At 35.5% G+C, this 18430-nt stretch overlaps 1 protein-coding gene across 2 annotated transcripts in view; it reads right to left on the minus strand.

The window, feature by feature from the left end:
* Positions 1-18430, minus strand: part of CEP128 (centrosomal protein 128) — a 428617-nt gene that overhangs the window by 322715 nt on the left and 87472 nt on the right. For both annotated transcript variants that reach the window (XM_059915805.1, XM_059915804.1), the window contains exon 10: positions 9276-9362. In XM_059915805.1, coding sequence (XP_059771788.1) covers positions 9276-9362 — 87 coding nt within the window. The remainder of the gene's footprint in view (positions 1-9275; positions 9363-18430) is intronic.

Here is an 18430-nt window from a genome sequence, read left to right on the forward strand (position 1 = left end):
CCTAACCTTGCACCTAAAGCAATTAGAGAAAGAAGAGCAAAAAAACCCCGAAGCTAGCAGAAGGAAAGAAATCATAAAGATCAGATCAGAAATAGATGAAAAAGAAATGAAGGAAACAATAGCAAAAATCAATGAAACTAAAAGCTGGTTCTTTGAGAAGATAAACAAAATTGATAAACCATTAGCCAGACTCATCAAGAGAAAAAGGGAGAAGACTCAAGTCAATAGAATTAGAAATGAAAAAGGAGAGTAACCACTGACACTGCAGAAATACAAACGATCATGAGAGATTACTACAAGCAACTCTATGCCAATAAAATGGACAACCTGGAAGAAATGGACAGATTCTTAGAAATGCACAACCTGCCGAGACTGAACCAGGAAGAAATAGAAAATATGAACAGACCAATCACAAGCACTGAAATTGAAACTGTGATTAAAAAACTTCCAACAAACAAAAGCCCAGGACCAGATGGCTTCACAGGTAAATTCTATCAAACATTTAGAGCAGAGCTAACACCTATCCTTCTCAAACTCTTCCAAAATATTGCAGAGGGAGGAACACTCCCCAACTTATTCTACAAGGCCACCATCACCCTGATACCAAAACCAGACAAAGATGTCACAAAGAAAGAAAACTACAGGCCAATATCACTAATGAACATAGATGCAAAAATCCTCAACAAAATACTAGCAAACAGAATCCAACAGCACATTAAAAGGATCATACACCATGATCAAGTGCAGTTTATCCCAAGAATGCAAGGATTCTTCAATATACGCAAATCAATCAACGTGATACATCATATTAACAAATTGAAGGAGAAAAACCATATGATCATCTCAATAGATGCAGAGAAAGCTTTTGACAAAATTCAACACCCATTTATGATAAAAGCCCTGCAGAAAGTAGGCATAGAGGGAACTTTCCTCAACATAATAAAGGCCATATATGACAAACCCACAGCCAACATTGTCCTCAATGGTGAAAAACTGAAACCAATTCCACTAAGATCAGGAACAAGACAAGGTTGCCCACTCTCACCACTATTATTCAACATAGTTTTGGAAGTGTCAGCCACAGGAATCAGAGAAGAAAAACAAATAAAGGGAATCCAAATCGGAAAAGAAGAAGTAAAGCTGTCACTGTTTGCAGATGACATGATACTATACATAGAGAATCCTAAAGATGCTACCAGAAAACCACTAGAGCTAATCAATGAATTTGGTAAAGTAGCAGGATACAAAATTAATGCACAGAAATCTCTTGCATTCCTATACACTAATGACGAAAAATCTGAAAATGAAATTAAGAAAACACTCCCGTTTACCATTGCAACAAAAAGAATAAAATATCTAGGAATAAACCTACCTAAGGAGACAAAAGACCTGTATGCAGAAAATTATAGGACACTGATGAAAGAAATTAAAGATGATACAAATAGATGGAGAGATATACCATGTTCTTGGATTGGAAGAATCAACATTGTGAAAATGACTCTACTACCCAAAGCAATCTACAGATTCAATGCAATCCCTATCAAACTACCACTGGCATTTTTCACAGAACTAGAACAAAAAATTTCACAATTTGTATGGAGACACAAAAGACCCCAAATAGCCAAAGCAATCTTGAGAACGAAAAATGGAGCTGGAGGAATCAGGCTCCCTGACTTCAGACTATATTACAAAGCTACAGTAATCAAGACAGTTTGGTACTGGCACGAAAACAGAAATATAGATAATTGGAACAGGATAGAAAGCCCAGAGATAAACCCACGCACATATGGTCACCTTATCTTTGATAAAGGAGGCAAGCATATACAGTGGAGAAAAGACAGCCTCTTCAATAAGTGGTGCTGGGAAAATTGGACAGGTACATGTAAAAGTATGAAATTAGAACACTCCCTGACACCATGCACAAAAATAAACTCAAAATGGATTAAAGACCTAAGTGTAAGGCCAGACACTATCAAACTCTTAGAGGAAGACATAGGCAGAACACTCTATGACATAAATCACAGCAAGATCCTTTTTGACCCACCTCCTAGAGAAATGGAAATAAAAACACAAATAAACAAATGGGACCTAATGAAACTTAAAAGCTTTTGCTCAGCAAAGGAAACCATAAACAAGACCAAAAGACAACCCTCAGAATGGGAGAAAATATTTGCAAATGAAGCAACTGACAAAGGATTAATCTCCAAGATTTACAAGCAGCTCATGCAGCTCAATAACAAAAAAAGAACAACCCAATCCAAAAATGGGCAGAAGACCTAAATAGACATTTCTCCAAAGAAGATATACAGATGGCCAACAGACACATGAAAGAATGCTCAACATCCTTAATCATTAGAGAAATGCAAATCAAAACTACAATGAGATATCATCTCACACCGGTCAGAATGGCCATCATCAAAAAATCTAGAAACAATAAATGCTGGAGAGGGTGTGGAGGAAAGGGGACACTCTTGCACTGTTGGTGGGAATATAAATTGATACAGCCACTATAGAGAACAGTATGGAGGTTCCTTAAAAAACTACAAATAGAACTACCATACGACCCAGCAATCCCACTCCTGGGCATATACCCTGAGAAAACCATAGTTCAAAAAGAGTCATGTACCAAAATGTTCATTGCAGCTCTATTTACAATAGCCAGGACATGGAAGCAACCTAAATGTCCATCGACAGATGAATGGATAAAGAAGATGTGGCACATATATACAATGGAATATTACTCAGCCATAAAAAGAAATGAAATGGAGGTATTTGTAATGAGGTGGATGGAGTTAGAGTCTGTCATACAGAGTGAAGTAAGTCAGAAAGAGAAAAACAAATACAGTATGCTAACACATATATACGGAATCTAAGGAAAAAAAAAAAAAGGCCATGAAGAACCTAGTGGCAAGACGGGAATAAAGACACAGACCTACTAGAGAATGGACTTATGGACTTGAGGATATGGGGAGGGGGTGGGGTGAGATGTGACAGGGTAAGAGAGTGTCATGGACATATATACACTACCAAATGTAAAATAGATAGCTAGTGGGAAGCAGCCACATAGCACAGGGAGATCAGCTCGGTGCTTTGTGACCACCTAGAGGGGTGGGATGGGGAGGGTGGGAGGGAGGGCGATGCAAGAGGGAAGAGATATGGGAACACATTGTATGTGTATAACTGATTCACTTTGTTATAAAGCAGAAACTAACACAGCATTGTAAGGCAATTATACTCCAATAAAGATGTTTAAAAAAAAAAATCCTAGTTTGAAAATGGGTAGTTCACAAAAGAAATTAAACTGTCTATAAATATATGGAAAATGTTTGCACTATTAATGAAAAACTATTAGTAAAAGTGACCTATCATTTTTACTTAAAAAAAAAAAAAGGGAAGAAATCACACTGAAGTCATCATCGTTTCAAAATCTACCAGGGCCCATACTGGTCATGTTTCCTGGGTAATATCAGCATTTACAACTCCCAAAGAGCAAACTTGATGACCTGATGAACCTTGTTTACCACCGTAAAGGCAGCATGGACGCATCATGCAACTTTACATAGGTTGGTGAAATAAAATAAAGGAGGTAAGGGTAGATAGGAAAGGCAACACGGAGTAAAGAAAATTATATCACAAGCAAATTTTCACTTTATCATTCATTACCTTGGGCTTGGCCTTTAATCTACTCATTTGCAAATTGAAAAGAGTTGTTTGGCCTCTGAGTTACTTTCTAGCTCTAAAATGCTACGCTCTATAGCCTCACAGACATGAATTCATATCAAAGATACTTAATATTTAATGAGAATAGAGGATTTTTCGGAACTAGGCTGGTAACTGTTCCTATCTTCTATAACAAAAATGAGTAGATGCAAATTACTCAACCTTTAAACAACAGGTCTTTCCCAACCCTACAGTAAAGTCAACCTCTTTAAATGTTCTCCAGCAAGGAATGGTCAAGTTTAATTTGCCTCTAGAAAAGGAGAGCGGCCAGGAGACAAGGTAGCGAACTACCTGTGTATGTTTCCAAGAGCAAGCAGCAGAGAGTGGCAGAGCCCTCAAGCCAAGTGACTCCACATCAAAACATAAAGGCTTCACTGCACTCTAACAAATGACCTCAGGGACACTTTCCAAGGTACTCAATGAATATCACTGGCCCCAAACAGCATGACTCTTTAAAAGTTAATTTTCAAAGGGGAGACAGCAGAAGCAAGAATAACTACAATTCTGCACCCTGTGGAAGGAAAACCACATTCACAGAAAGATAGACAAGATGAAAAGGCAGAGGACTTTGTACCAGATGAAGGAACAAGATAAAACGCCAGAAAAACAACTAAATGAAGTGGAGATAAGCAACCTTCCAGAACAAGAATTCAGAATAATGATAGTGAAGATGATCCAGGACCTCAGAAAAAGAATGGAGGCAAAGATCGAGAAGATGCAAGAAATGTTTAACAAAGACCTAGAAGAATTAAAGAACAATCAATCAGAGATGAACAACACAATAACTGAAATGAAAACTATAATAGAGGGAATCAATAGCAGAATAACTGAGGCAGAAGAACGGATAAGTGACATGGAAGACAGAATGGTAGAATTCACTGTCGCGGAACAGAATAAAGAAAAAAGAATGAAAAGAAATGCAGACAGCCTAAGAGACCTCTGGGACAACATTAAACGCAACAACATTCGCATTATAGGGGTCCCAGAAGGAGAAGAGAGAGAGAGAAAGGACCCGAGAAAATATTTGAAGTGATTATAGTTGAAAACTTCCCTAACATGGGAAAGGAAATAGCCACCCAAATCCAGGAAGCGCAGAGAGTCCCAGGTAGGATAAATCCAAGGAGAAACATGCTGAGACACACAGTAATCAACTTGACAAAAATTAAAGACAAAGAAAAATTAATGAAAGCAACAAGGATAAAACGACAAATAACATACAAGGGAACTCCCATAATGTTAACAGCTGATTTCTCAGCAGAAACTCTACAAGCCAGAAGGGAGTGGCATGATATATTTACAGTGAAGAAAGGGAAGAACCTACAACCAAGATTACTCTACCTGGCAAGGATCTCATTCAGATTCGAGGGAGAAATCAAAAGCTTTACAGACAAGCAAAAGCTAAGAGAATTCAGCACCACCAAACCAGCTCTACAACCAATGCTAAAGGAACTTCTCTAACTGGGAAACACAGGAGAAGAAAAGGACCTACAAAAACAAACCAATAACAATTAAGAAAATGGTAATAGGAACATACATATCGATAATTACCTTAACCGTGAATGGATTAAATGCTCCAACCAAAAGACACAGGCTCACTGAAAGGATACAAAAACAAGACCCATCTATATGCTGTCTACAGGAGACCCACTTCAGACCTAGGGACACATACAGATTGAAAGTGAGGGAATGGAAAAAGATATTCCATGCACATGGAAATCAAAAGAAAGCTGGAGTAGCAATAATCGTATCAGATAAAATAGACTTTAAAATAAAGAATGTAGCAAGAGACAAGGAAGGACACTACATCATGATCAAGGGATCAATCCAAGAAGAAGATATAACAATTATAAATATATATGCACCCAACATAGGAGCGCCTCAATACATAAGGCAACTGCTAACAGCTCTGAAAGAGGAAATTGACAGTAACACAATAACAGTGGGGGACTTTAACACCTCACTCACACCAATGGACAGGTCATCCAGGCAGAAAATTAATAACGACACACAAGCTTTAAATGACACAATAGACCTGATAAATTTAATTGATATTTATAGGACATTCCATCCAAAAACAGCAGATTACACTTTCTTCTCAAGTGCGCACAGAACATTCTCCAGGATAGATCACATCTTGGGTCACAAATCAAGCCTTGGTAAATTTAAGAAAACTGAAATCATATCAAACATCTTTTCCAACCACAACACTATGAGATTAGAAATCAATTACAGGGGAAAAAACCGTAAAAAACACAAACACATGGAGGCTAAACAATACGTTACTAAATAACCAAGAGACCACTGAAGAAATCAAAGAGGAAATAGAAAAATACCTAGAGACAAATTACAATGAAAACATGACGATCCAAAACCTATGGGATGCAGCAAAAGCAGTTCTAAGAGGTAAGTGTATAGCTATACAAGCCTACCTCAAGACACAAGAAACATCTCAAATAAACAATCTAACCTTACACCTAAAGGAACTAGAGAAAGACGAACAAACAAAACCCAAAGTTAGTAGAAGGAAAGAACTCATAAAGATCACAGCAGAAATAAATGAAATAGAAACAAAGAAAACAATAGCAAAGATCAATAAAACTAAAAGCTGGTTTTTTGAGAAGATAAACAAAATTGATAAACCTTTAGCCAGACTCATCAAGAAAAAGAGGGAGAGGACTCAAATCAATAAAATTAGCAATGAAAAAAGGAAAAGTTACAACAGACACCGCAGAAATACAAAGCATCCTAGGAGGCTACTACAAGCAACTCTATGCCAATAAAATGGACAACCTGGAAGAAATGGACAAATTCTTAGAAAGGTATAACCTTTCAAGACTGACCCAGGAAGAAACAGAAAATATGAACAGACCAATCACAAGTAATGAAATTGAAACTGTGACTAAAAATCTTCCACCAAACAAAAGTTCAGGACCTCATGGCTTCACAGGTGAATTCTATCAAACATTTGGAGAAGAGCTAACACCCATCCTTCTCAAACTCTTCCAAAAAATTTCAGAGGGAGGAACACTCCCAAACTCATTCTACGAGGCCACCACCACCCTGATACCAAAACCAGACAAAGATACTACAAAAAAAGAAAATTACAGACCAATATCACTGATGAATATAGATGCAAAAATCCTCAACAAAATACTAACAAACACATTGAAAGATCATACACCATGATCAAGTGGAATATATCCCAGGGATGCAACGATTCTTCAATATACACAAATCAATCAATGTGATACACCACATTAACAAATTGAAGAATAAAAACCATACAATCATCTCAATAGATTCAGGAAAAGCTTTTGACAAAATTCAACACCCATTTATGATAAAAACTCTCCAGAAAGTGGGCAGAGAGGGAACTTACCTCAACATAATAAAGGCCAAACACGACAAACCCATAGCAAACATCATTCTCAATGGTGAAAACTGAAAGCACTCCCTCTAAGATCAGCAAAAAGACAACGATGTCCACTCTCACCACTATTATTTAACATAGTTTTGGAAGTCCTAGCCACGGCAATCAGAGAAGAAAAAGGAATACAAATCAGAAAAGAAGAAGTAAAACTGTCACGGTTTGCAGATGATATGATACTATACATAGAGAGTCCTAAAGATGCCACCAGAAAACTACTAGAGCTAACCAATGAATTTGGTAAAGTTGCAGGATACAAAATTAATGCACAAAAATCTCTTGCATTCCTATACACTAACAATGAAAGATCAGAAAGAGAAATTAAGGAAACACTCCCATTCACCATTGCAACAAAAAGAATAAAATACCTAGGAATAAACCTACCTAAGGAGGTAAAAGACCTGTACTCAGAAAACTATAAGACACTGATAAAAGAAATCGAAGATGACACAAACAGATGGAGAGAGATACCATGTTCTTGGATTGGAAGAATCAATTTTGTGAAAATGACTATACTACCCAAAGCAATCTACAGTTTCAATGCAATCTCTATCAAAATTACCAGTGGCATTTTTTACAGAACTAGAACAAAAAATCTTAAAATTTGTTTGGAGACACAAAGGACCCCGAATAGCCAAAGCAGTCTTGAGGGAAAAAAACGGAGCTGGAGGAGTCATACTCCCTGACTTCACTATACTACCAAGCTACAGTAATCAAGACAATATGGTACTGGCACAAAAACAGAAACATAGCTCAGTGGAACAGGACAGAAAGCCCAGAGATAAACCCACGCACCTATGGTCAACTAATCTATAACAAAGGAGGCAAGGATATACAATGGAGAAGACAGTCTCTTCAATAAGTGGGGCTGGGAAAACTGGACAGCTGCATGTAAAAGAATGAAATTAGAACATTCCCTAACACCATACACAAAAATAAACTCAAAATGGATTAAAGACCTAAATGTAAGACCAGACACTATAAAACTCTTAGAGGAAAACATAGGAAGAACACTCTCTGACATAAATCACAGCAAGATCTTTTTTGATCCACTTCCTAGAGTAATGGAAATAGAAACAAAAATAAACAAACGGGACCTAATGAAACTTAAAAGCTTTTGCAAAGCAAAGGAAACTACAAACAGGACAAAAAGACAACCCTCAGAATGGGAGAAAATATTTGCAAACAAATCAACGGACAAAGGATTAATCTCCAAAATATATAAACAGCTCATGCAGCTCAATATTAAAAAAACAAACAACCCAATCAAAAAATGGGCAGAAGACGTAAACAGACATTTCTCCAAAGAAGAAATACAGATGGCCAAGAAGCACATGAAAAGCTGCTCAACATCACTAATTATTAGAGAAATGCAAATCAAAACTACAATGAGGTATCACCTCACACCAGTTAGAATGGGCATCATAGAAAATCTACAAACAACAAATGCTGGAGAGGGTGTGGAGAAAAGGGGACCCTCTTGCACTGTTGGTGGGAATGTAAACTGATACAGCCACTATGGAGAACAGTATGGCGGTTTCTTAAAATTAACTAAAAATTGAATTACCGTATGACCCAGTAATCCCACTACTGGGCATATACCCAGAGAAAACCATAATTCAAAAAGACACATGCACCACAGTGTTCGTTGCGGCACTATTTACGATAGCCAGGTCATGGAAGCAACCTAAATGTCCATCTACAGACGAATGGATAAAGAAGATGTGGTACATATATACAATGGAATATTATTCAGCCATAAAAAGGAATGAAATTGGGTCATTTGTAGGGACGTGGTTGGATCTAGAGACTGTCATACAGAGTGAAGTAAGTCAGAAAGAGAAAAACAAATATCGTATATTAATGCATATATGTGGAACCTAGAAAAATGGTACAGATGAACCAGTTTGCAGGGCAGAAATTGGGACACAGATGTAGAGAACAAACGTATGGACACCAAGGGGGGGAAAGTGGCAGGGGCGGTGGTGGTGGTGGGATGAATTGGGAGATTGAGATTGACATATATACGCCAATATGTATTGAATAGATAAGTAATAAGAACCTGCTGTATAAAAAAATAAATTAAAGTTCAAAAATTCAAAAAAAATGTTAATTTTCAAAATCTTACTTTACTCTTTTCAGTTTCACTTTGTCTTAGCTTATTTTTCATTACTCCCTCATTCTCCTCTGCTTTAGCTTCTTGTTTCTTCAATGCCTAGAAAGAAAGACATGGGAAAATCAGTATTATTCCTAAATACACATAAAACTGAAAGACATTACTAGGATCTATTAAGAAAAGGCTGAGGAAGATGATTATGAATTGTACAAAATATACACAGCAATTACAACCTGCTCATTCACTGAAGTCATCAGATCACTTCATTGGGGGTCAAATATAAACTTCCCGATCTACCTAATCAAGTTCCACTTAGTTTCACTTTTCCCCATCTTTAGGAATTTTGTAACACATTTAGAGAGCTTAGACAGCTAACAGTTTTCTTGGAAACAAACAAATTTTACTGCCTGCCGAAATAATAGTATTTAAAAGTTATATTATCAGCTCAACAATTCTGACATAATACCTAAAACCAGCTCACTAGTTTTTCAAACTCTGAAAAAATATCAAGGTACAAACATGCTTGTTGCATCATTATTACATACATGACATTTTATCACAACATATAACTGGCTCTTCAACCATACTTTCATATAGAGCAAAGAAAAGCATTCTTTTCTACATTTTTCTCTCTTTAATAAATTGGAAAAAAAGGAACTTTAAGAAAATACAAATTTCAAAAGTTAACCACATAAGTGTTTGTTTTGGTTTGTTTCTATGTTAAAACAAAATTAAACTTAAGGAAAAACATTTATATTAAGAGCAATTTTTCATAACATCTAAAAGACATTCCATTTGTTTAAAAAAAAAAATTCGACACTTAGCATTTAGATTTAAAAAGGTGTATGTGTAGAGGCCATCCAAATTGAGAAAAGCCAAATTTCCACAAGTCTTTTCCAACAAGTTCTATGATGCTCAACAGAAAAACTATTTTTAGGCAAACAGCAAAACATGTTAAAACTGTTTTGATGCAAGTATAATCAATCATATTCCAATTTCATTAACTCACATAGCCAACATGTATCTCCAAAGTGCATATATATGCATATATAATATAACAATGTCCCCCCTACCCATGAGATTACAGCCCCCTCTGCATGGCTCCTGCTCTCACTAATAAAAAACAATTGAGTAAAAAAGCAGAGAGACACCATCAAAATAAAAAATAATTTTGGTTTGAGTATAAATAATACATCAACACTTTTATAGTGTTTACTATGTCCGGGCATTCTTCTTCTTCTTACATATATTAAATAAACACATTACATATATTGAATATATACATTTAATCTTTATGATGGTTCCATGAGTTATTATTAAGTCCATTTTATTAAGAGGGAAGTTGGGGCTACAAGGAGTTGAATAACTTGCCCAAGGTCATTCACCAAGCTCGTGACAGAGACAGGACATAGACTCAGGCTGTGTGCCTCTTAACCATTGAATGGCACTGCCTCCCCACGTTGAAACAATAATATCAAGTTTACAGGGTGGATATGAAGACTAAATAATTTGATACTTGTAAAGCAATAAAATATACAATAAAAGACAACTATTACGATTACTAAATTGTTAACAATTGATAAAGTATTACAAATCATAATGCTTTTCAGGTAGCTATCAAATGATTTTGATGTTTATTATTTGTTCTTTACTGTAGCCTAAGTGGAATTTGTAATAATATTTACTCAGGTATGTATAATCTATTCAGTTTTGGCTGGTGGGATGTGTTTATAAATTTTTCCTGAACAAAATTATCCTAGAAACTTGAAAATTATTGTTGGCATCTTCATTTTTTCCACGCTTCCTTGGTCTAACTCCACCTAACATGTGTGTGTATGTGTTTCCGTGAGAGAGAAAGAGAGAGAGGGAGAGGAAGAGGGAGAGGGAAGGAGGGAGAAATTATTTTTAAAAAGATATGAATTGTTGCTATATTTTTCATCAATTCATTTTACAATATTTGAACTATCTTATTCCTCAACATCATCATTCAACCTAGCCCCGTCACCTGTTTTTCTTTAATGAGTTAAACTTAACTGGCTATCTTTTCAATATTTTTTTTCCAGTTATGTCACACACCTTTTACTGCCAAGTATATTTTTCATATCAAATATATATTTGCAGGTTCTCTAAAACTTAATCTAGTGCTAGTCTAGTGGTAAGTTACTATAGAAAGCATGCTGCTGTTTTTTTAACAAACAAAATACTATTTTTTTCAAGGTTCATGGCTTCAGTCAATATTTTTTCATTGAACTAAAAACCAGCCTGGGTTTTTCCACAGAGAGGAGATTATGAGGAAGACTTCGTCAGGCAGTTGATAAGTTTCATCGAACTGTAAATAGTCAGCCTCCCATTCTGGATTCACACTCCTGAGCAGAAGCCACTCCCAGTGAGTATGCAGTGAAGGCTCACCCAAACCCGGTGACATCACCTGAGGCCATAAGCAACTTCAAACAAGATGGGCTTGTCCCAAATACAAGAGCCATTCACTTCCAAGGCCAAATTCAAAATCTACCTTGGAAGACTCTGCAACCTTCAAACAGTAGCTGCTAAGATCCTCCCAGTGTGATTCTGTACATCTCTTCATGTTCCAAGTTGTTTCCACCTGTGTCCTCTGCTTACTGAGGTACGAGAAACAGAAGGAGTCACCTGCTAAGCTTTTAAAACTTGACTTAACTGCATGCTGCAACTCTAGGAGTTTAACTTACTAAGAATTTAAACCCCAAAAATTCTCCAGTGAAGAAATTTTTCCATTTTACTAACTGGAATTAATCCATTTCTGTCCCTTCCTCATGAGTTCCAAAACTACATTTTAAAAATCCCATTACATCTTACGTCAAAAAAAAAAAGAAAGACATATTAACATTTCCCAAGTGTTTACATACTTTATTTTGATTAAGTCTATTAAAATGTGCTTAATTCATTTATATGCTTATTTTTACTTAGATAGACATTCAAATAATCGTTGTTTATCTAGAGGTTTACATTTCCAAAGAGTAATATAAAAGATTTGGTGTCACTAAGGTGTAAGCTTCAGAAGGCCAGGGACCTCATCTGTCATGATCATATTTTAACTCTAACACAATACTTGGCACATTTTAGGTGGTAAACATATGTTATCGAATGGATGAATAAATAGCCCTTTATAATTCCTGAATAACAACTTCACTTTGCAATTGGCCAATTCTGTTCATCACATACATGAAAGTTTTCCAGATTTCTCCCATCTTTCTTAACCACCATATTTTCTCAAGCACCAAGCTGTCTTTCTTTCTGTAAAAACAATTATTATGGTGTAGTGATGTTGGAAAATAAATATTTACTTGGGGGTTTAAGTCAAAGAGTTAAAAACCGTTTCCTGTTTTCACACGTCATCATTTTAGTCTTTTCCTTAGAAAAAAATCCTCTGAATAGGTTTAAGTTTTTTTTACTTTTTAAATAATTCAGATTTACAGAACAGTTGTAAAGACAGCTCAGAGTTCCCATATACTTTTCACCCAGCTTCCCCTAAAAGTAACATCTTCCATAACCATGGTAAGTTTAATGAAACTAAGATGCTAACACTGTTACAAAACCAAAAGCTACAGACTTTACTTAACTATCAAATGTTCTTTTTTGTTCCAAGATACTTCAGGGCAGCTTGTCTCTTTAGTCTCCTCCAATCTGGGAAAGTTTCTCAATCTTTCCTTGCTTTTATGATTTCAACATTTTCGAAAATACTTCAGGTAACTTCAAGTCAGGTATTTTGTAGACTGTCCCTCAATTTGGGTTTTTCTGATGTCTTCTCATGATTAGACAAAGCTCATAAATTTGGGAACAGAATACCACAGAGGTAAGTACCGTTCTCAGTGCATCACACTGGAGGGTACGTGATATCAACATGACTCAGGACTAGTGATGTTAACCTTGATGGCTTGATTACGGTAGGGTGGTGTCTGCCAAATCTCCCTACCATAAAGTTAGTACTCTTTCCTTTCCAGACTCTGTTAGAAGCAAGTCATTAAGTCCAGCCCACACTCAAAGGGAGAAGAATTAAGTTCTACCTCCCAGAGGGAGAATATCAAAGAATATGTGGAACTATGTTAAAATCACTAAAGTAATGAACAAATATTTTGGTAGATAATTCGAGGCTATGCAAGTATCCTTAAAGTTTTACCCACCAATTTTAGCTCAAAATCAGACCAACTATAACATTATCAGTACTTTTTTGGCCTACAAACTTTCCCCCCATCAAACCTTATGCCTAATGCAACCCATATTCCCAGTAAGTTAACTCATAGGCCAGTGCTCACCACTAAGTAGAACGCTGAACCCCTTCGCATTCACCTCCCGATAACCTACTTACACCAAAAACATTAATGAGTGATGCAGAATTTACATTAAGACCGTATCGGTGGATGGAGTACACTCATCAAGTCTCTATATAATCCTAACTCTCCTGGGCTACTCCACTAAGCAGGAATTCTCCTTCTCCCCTGTTCCCCTACATCTTCTTCAGCTTCATTGTTTAGTTTCTTTGCAGCTTCTGGACCTTCCCAACAGGCTTCTAAATCTCCCTCCCCGAGTTACGCCGAGCAGTGTGTCTCTATTCCAGTTCTCAATTTTGAACGCCGACACTGATTACCATGCCCAATACCCCACTTTCCTCACCACACAAAGAAAAGACCTGTTACCAGGATCCATTCCCTTTAAAGGGCAGTTGAGAAATAATTATTTTCATTCTCACACTAATAGATATTTAATCTTCATTTCTTATAATTAGTATAAATATTGGTAATTTTACTTGATGTGAAAGGAATAAAAATCGACAAGCTGAACTTTAATCAAACTGTGTTTTCTAGTACATGGAATTATGCCCTATAAAAACATAGTTCTTCTGAAAGTCAACAATTTTTTTTTTTAATTTGAATTTCCATGTATGGAGCTGTTGAATAAAAGAACCTCTAATTCTCTTGGATATCTAAGATTTTGCGATAAAATTTCCTTTCCTCTGAACTTTCCACCTTGTACATCTGACCAGTTATTTATAATATCACTTTTCCAAAATAATATATGCTTCTACTGTAGCTAATACTCTAAGGATATGTAAGTCTTGGAAAAGTGAGGCAATGAGAACTTAAATTCTATTGTTTTCAGCAGAGGAACAAAAGTGGGGTACTGAGGAGCAACCCAAAGCAAATTACTATATTTCCACCTTATCATTTAGAAAAGTCATAAACTTTAAACAACCTATAACACACCTATTAACTTTAAACCTACCTATACAACATAAGCCAGTAAACAAATAACACACAAGCAGTATTCTAGCCCAGAACACTGAACCTATTTTCTATATTATCTAGTTTAACATGAAAAACAAAGAAAGAAAATCTAACTCTTAAGACCTAGTAAATATAATGCACTTTAAATTTCAGAAACACAGAGAACAGCCAATGAGAAATAGTTTTAAAATTAACTAAATCAAAATTACAAGTCATTTCTTCAAACCTTAATAACAAACTTTAACTCATTTACTACCTTTTTTAAGTGTGTAAGGCTGCACTGGATTTCTTTTCCATTTGACTTAGATCAAGCAATTTAGAATTATATTAAAACTGACCCAGTAAAAGCAGCTATAAAAAGAGGAAAAAAAATCACATGCCAATGAATTTCTATTACTATGTTATTTTGCCCTTTAAAGCTTGTTTTTTTCTTAAAAGCAGTTTAGCTATAAAGCTATCATGTGCCCTGCTCCTGGATTCAGATTGTCTTTTACACATTTAAGATCACAGCAACAACACTGAGCCTTAATAGAGGGTCCCTGGAGCACATGTAAATTTCTAATAACAACAATTTTTCTTCTTTTCCTTAAGTGTGCCTATTTCCATTAAAAAGACTAACATATTGAATATTGTACTACTGCAGTTCTTTAGAGGTAGATGATTCGGAATTCTCACAAACATAATCAAGAAAAATACAGCCTTTCCTTTTAAAGAGTAGGGGAGAGGAGAAAAAGAAAATGTTTGTAGACCTCTCATCTGACCATAAAAACTCCCACAACTTTGACAATAGGCATGTTTATCAAGAGGCTCTAAAAAATAACACACTCAAAAATGTAGAACAAATAGGGAATTAAAGGCCCTTTGTCTACTTTAAATGGACCAGCAAGCTTGGGTAAGAATGATGGAGCTGGAATGAAATAAAGGTCACATGTTAACACCCACACAGGCCACTGAAATTTCCAAAACAAAAAAAAAAATTATGAACATAAGCTATCCTGTCTTATCCTAATCACTCAGCAGCACTACAATTGCATGCCTTTGGTCACAAGGGCAAGAATATGTAGATGATTCACTGGTAAACCAACAGGACTATAGAAAAACAAGTCTGTGCTCATATTGAACAATAGGTCTGTAATATTATATTAAAGGTACAAACTTTTAAGTCATATCTTTTTCCCAGTAACAATAAAGAATGAAAAAGTCATGTTACTGAGAATTATAAAAATAGTTGCTCTTAATATATATATATGTATATACATATATATATTTTTTTTTAAAGACTATTTTTTTAGAGCAGTTTTAAGTTCACAGAAAAATTGAGAGGAAGGTACAGACAGTTCCCATATACACTCAGCCCACACACATGCATAACCTCCCCCATTATCAACATCCTCCAACAAAACCTCCACCTTTGTTACAAGTGATGAACCTAAATTGATGCATCATAATCACCCAAAGTCCATGGTTTACACAGGGTTCACTCTTGCTGTTGAACATTCTATGGGTTTGGACAAATGTGTAATGACATGTATCCATCATTATAGTATCATACAGAGTATTTTCACTGTCCTAAAAATCCTCTGCGCTCCACCTATTCACCTCTCCCCTTCCTACCCCATCTCCTGGTAACCAATGATGTTTTTACTATCTCCGTATTTTTTTTTCAAGAATGTCATGCAGTCGAAATCCTACAGTATGTGATCGTCTCAAATTAGCTTCTTTCACTTAGTAATATGCTTTTAAGCTTCCTCTATGTCTTTTCATGACTTCACAGTCATCTATTTTATAATCATTCTTCATGTAGGTACAAAATAAAAATCAGCAAATATTTTAAGCTTCACAATATAGTGATATTCTGATCCAAATTAGACCACATAAGCTATAAATTGAAGTTATAACTTGTCTATGTTTATGTATTTTAAAAAATTAAACAGACTTAAGGACATGTTATATTTCAAATCAAGGAAAAACATTACTAAGTACTCAGTATGTATAAAACACTGTAATTGGAACCTGACAACTGGAATTTTTTTTAAGTATAAAAATCTGGTGTCCATTTCCAAAATTCTCTTCTGTAAACCTAAATCACAGCTCCAAAACCAAACATCAATAGAAAAATACGTATTTTGAAAAGGAATATATACGTATAATACAGCAGGATTTTATTGCTCATAACTAGTACTACTCATTTAAATTAACATAGATTTTATTTCTGTCAAGTTCTGTGAATTTCTAAATTTTGTTTTTTCCTAAATCAAGTTAGAGATTCCTCCCACATGAAAACTAGCTAAAGTCATGGAAAATTTTAGCCTTTAAGTTCATCCAGTTGGGGATTATCTGTGCCAACAAAAACCAAAACAAAACAAAACAAAAAATTAAGTTTCTTTTCAAGGCAGAAAACAATACATTCATATTCTAAATCCTTGAACCAATATCTCAAAAATAGCTAGGTGATTGTTATTTAAATTATTCAAAGAAATTTATTTTTCAGGCATAACCAAGGAACAAAAATTCCATACCAACATCTACGATTTTAAAACACTTTAATAAGTGAAAGTAGAACTGCGTGACAGAAGTCCAAAGAGAATCCAATATTGATCATCATCATTATGACCCCATACAGATTTTGGGGATATCAAAGGGAGAGATTCTAAAGACTTGCTGCCAGCTGAACTATGTGTATTTTCCAGATGGAAGTGGTAAGCACATAGTGAGTAGAGTCACAAGTTGCAACCATCCTTATTTTGCAAAGGGTAGAGTAATATCAGGTATCATGTGCTTAAGTAAGATTTATCAGTAGTTAAGTACATTGGTATTACTTCTGATGGTAAGTGTAATCCTAAATAATGTTCTTTAAAGATACCTGAGGTTTTGAAACATAAAACTCAAAGCTTCTCTTTGAGAATGGCCTAGATGTCTTTTTCTTTCTTTTTTTTTTTTTCTCCTTCTTCTTATAAGGTGATTATTATTTCAGGAATCCAAAAAGCTTTATAGGAATTATTGTGGTAGAACAGATGAGCACATACTACTGACCTATTTTCCCTGATAAATAAATAAACTTATTGGTTCCACTACGTCCATATTTATGGAGTCTGTGACTGGTTAGGGCACCCTGTGCCAATGAAGCCAACCAAGGCCATGGGTTCAATCACCATGAGAACCAATTCCCTTTGCTCTCTTCCATGGCCATAGCCTTTACCCTAAACCTTAGCCAAAGGTCACATGGAAGACTAAGCAGGCCAGAGACCATGGATGAATCAGCGAAAATCCATTACCATGACTATAAAAATAACTCAAAAGTAAAACCCTTATTGACTAGTGTCAGGATTTCGTTCTTCAAACGTTATTAAATTTGCCAATCTGCAAAACAAAACCTTAATTATTGCCTACAAAGTTGGTATGCTGAAAAGACATATAAGTCCTTTGACTTCTTCAATTCAAAAGCAACAATGGTAATGAGTATTATTCTCCTAAATGCCACTGCTTTTACTGGAATGGATTGTATTTTTATGCAATCTTTTACTTAATAAAAATCTTGCAAGTAAAGTTAAATGTGAGCCCAACAAGTACACTTTCCAGGATTTCCTTCAAAACCAAAAAGCAACCACTCTTAGTGGAGGGTCTGTTTTTATCTGAGTAGTTTCCTCTCAAAAAAGAGACTCATAGTTTTATTAGAAATCCCAGAGCAATATGATACTTCATTTGACTTTCTAAATGCAGGACCACGGAGTTAGAATTGTTGACAAACAGAAGATCATAGATAATTATGGAAATTTAATTTAGAATCTCTCAAGTTTTATATGTATTTGAGCAGAATATCCTGTAAATATACAACATCTTTCATTGTTCAGAGTTAGAGGGTATTATTTTACGCCTTTGGATTTTGGGGGAGAGGGGGTTGTTTCTTTT

Source organism: Balaenoptera ricei, chromosome 2 (genome assembly GCF_028023285.1).
Source record: "Balaenoptera ricei isolate mBalRic1 chromosome 2, mBalRic1.hap2, whole genome shotgun sequence".
Taxonomy (NCBI): domain Eukaryota; kingdom Metazoa; phylum Chordata; class Mammalia; order Artiodactyla; family Balaenopteridae; genus Balaenoptera; species Balaenoptera ricei.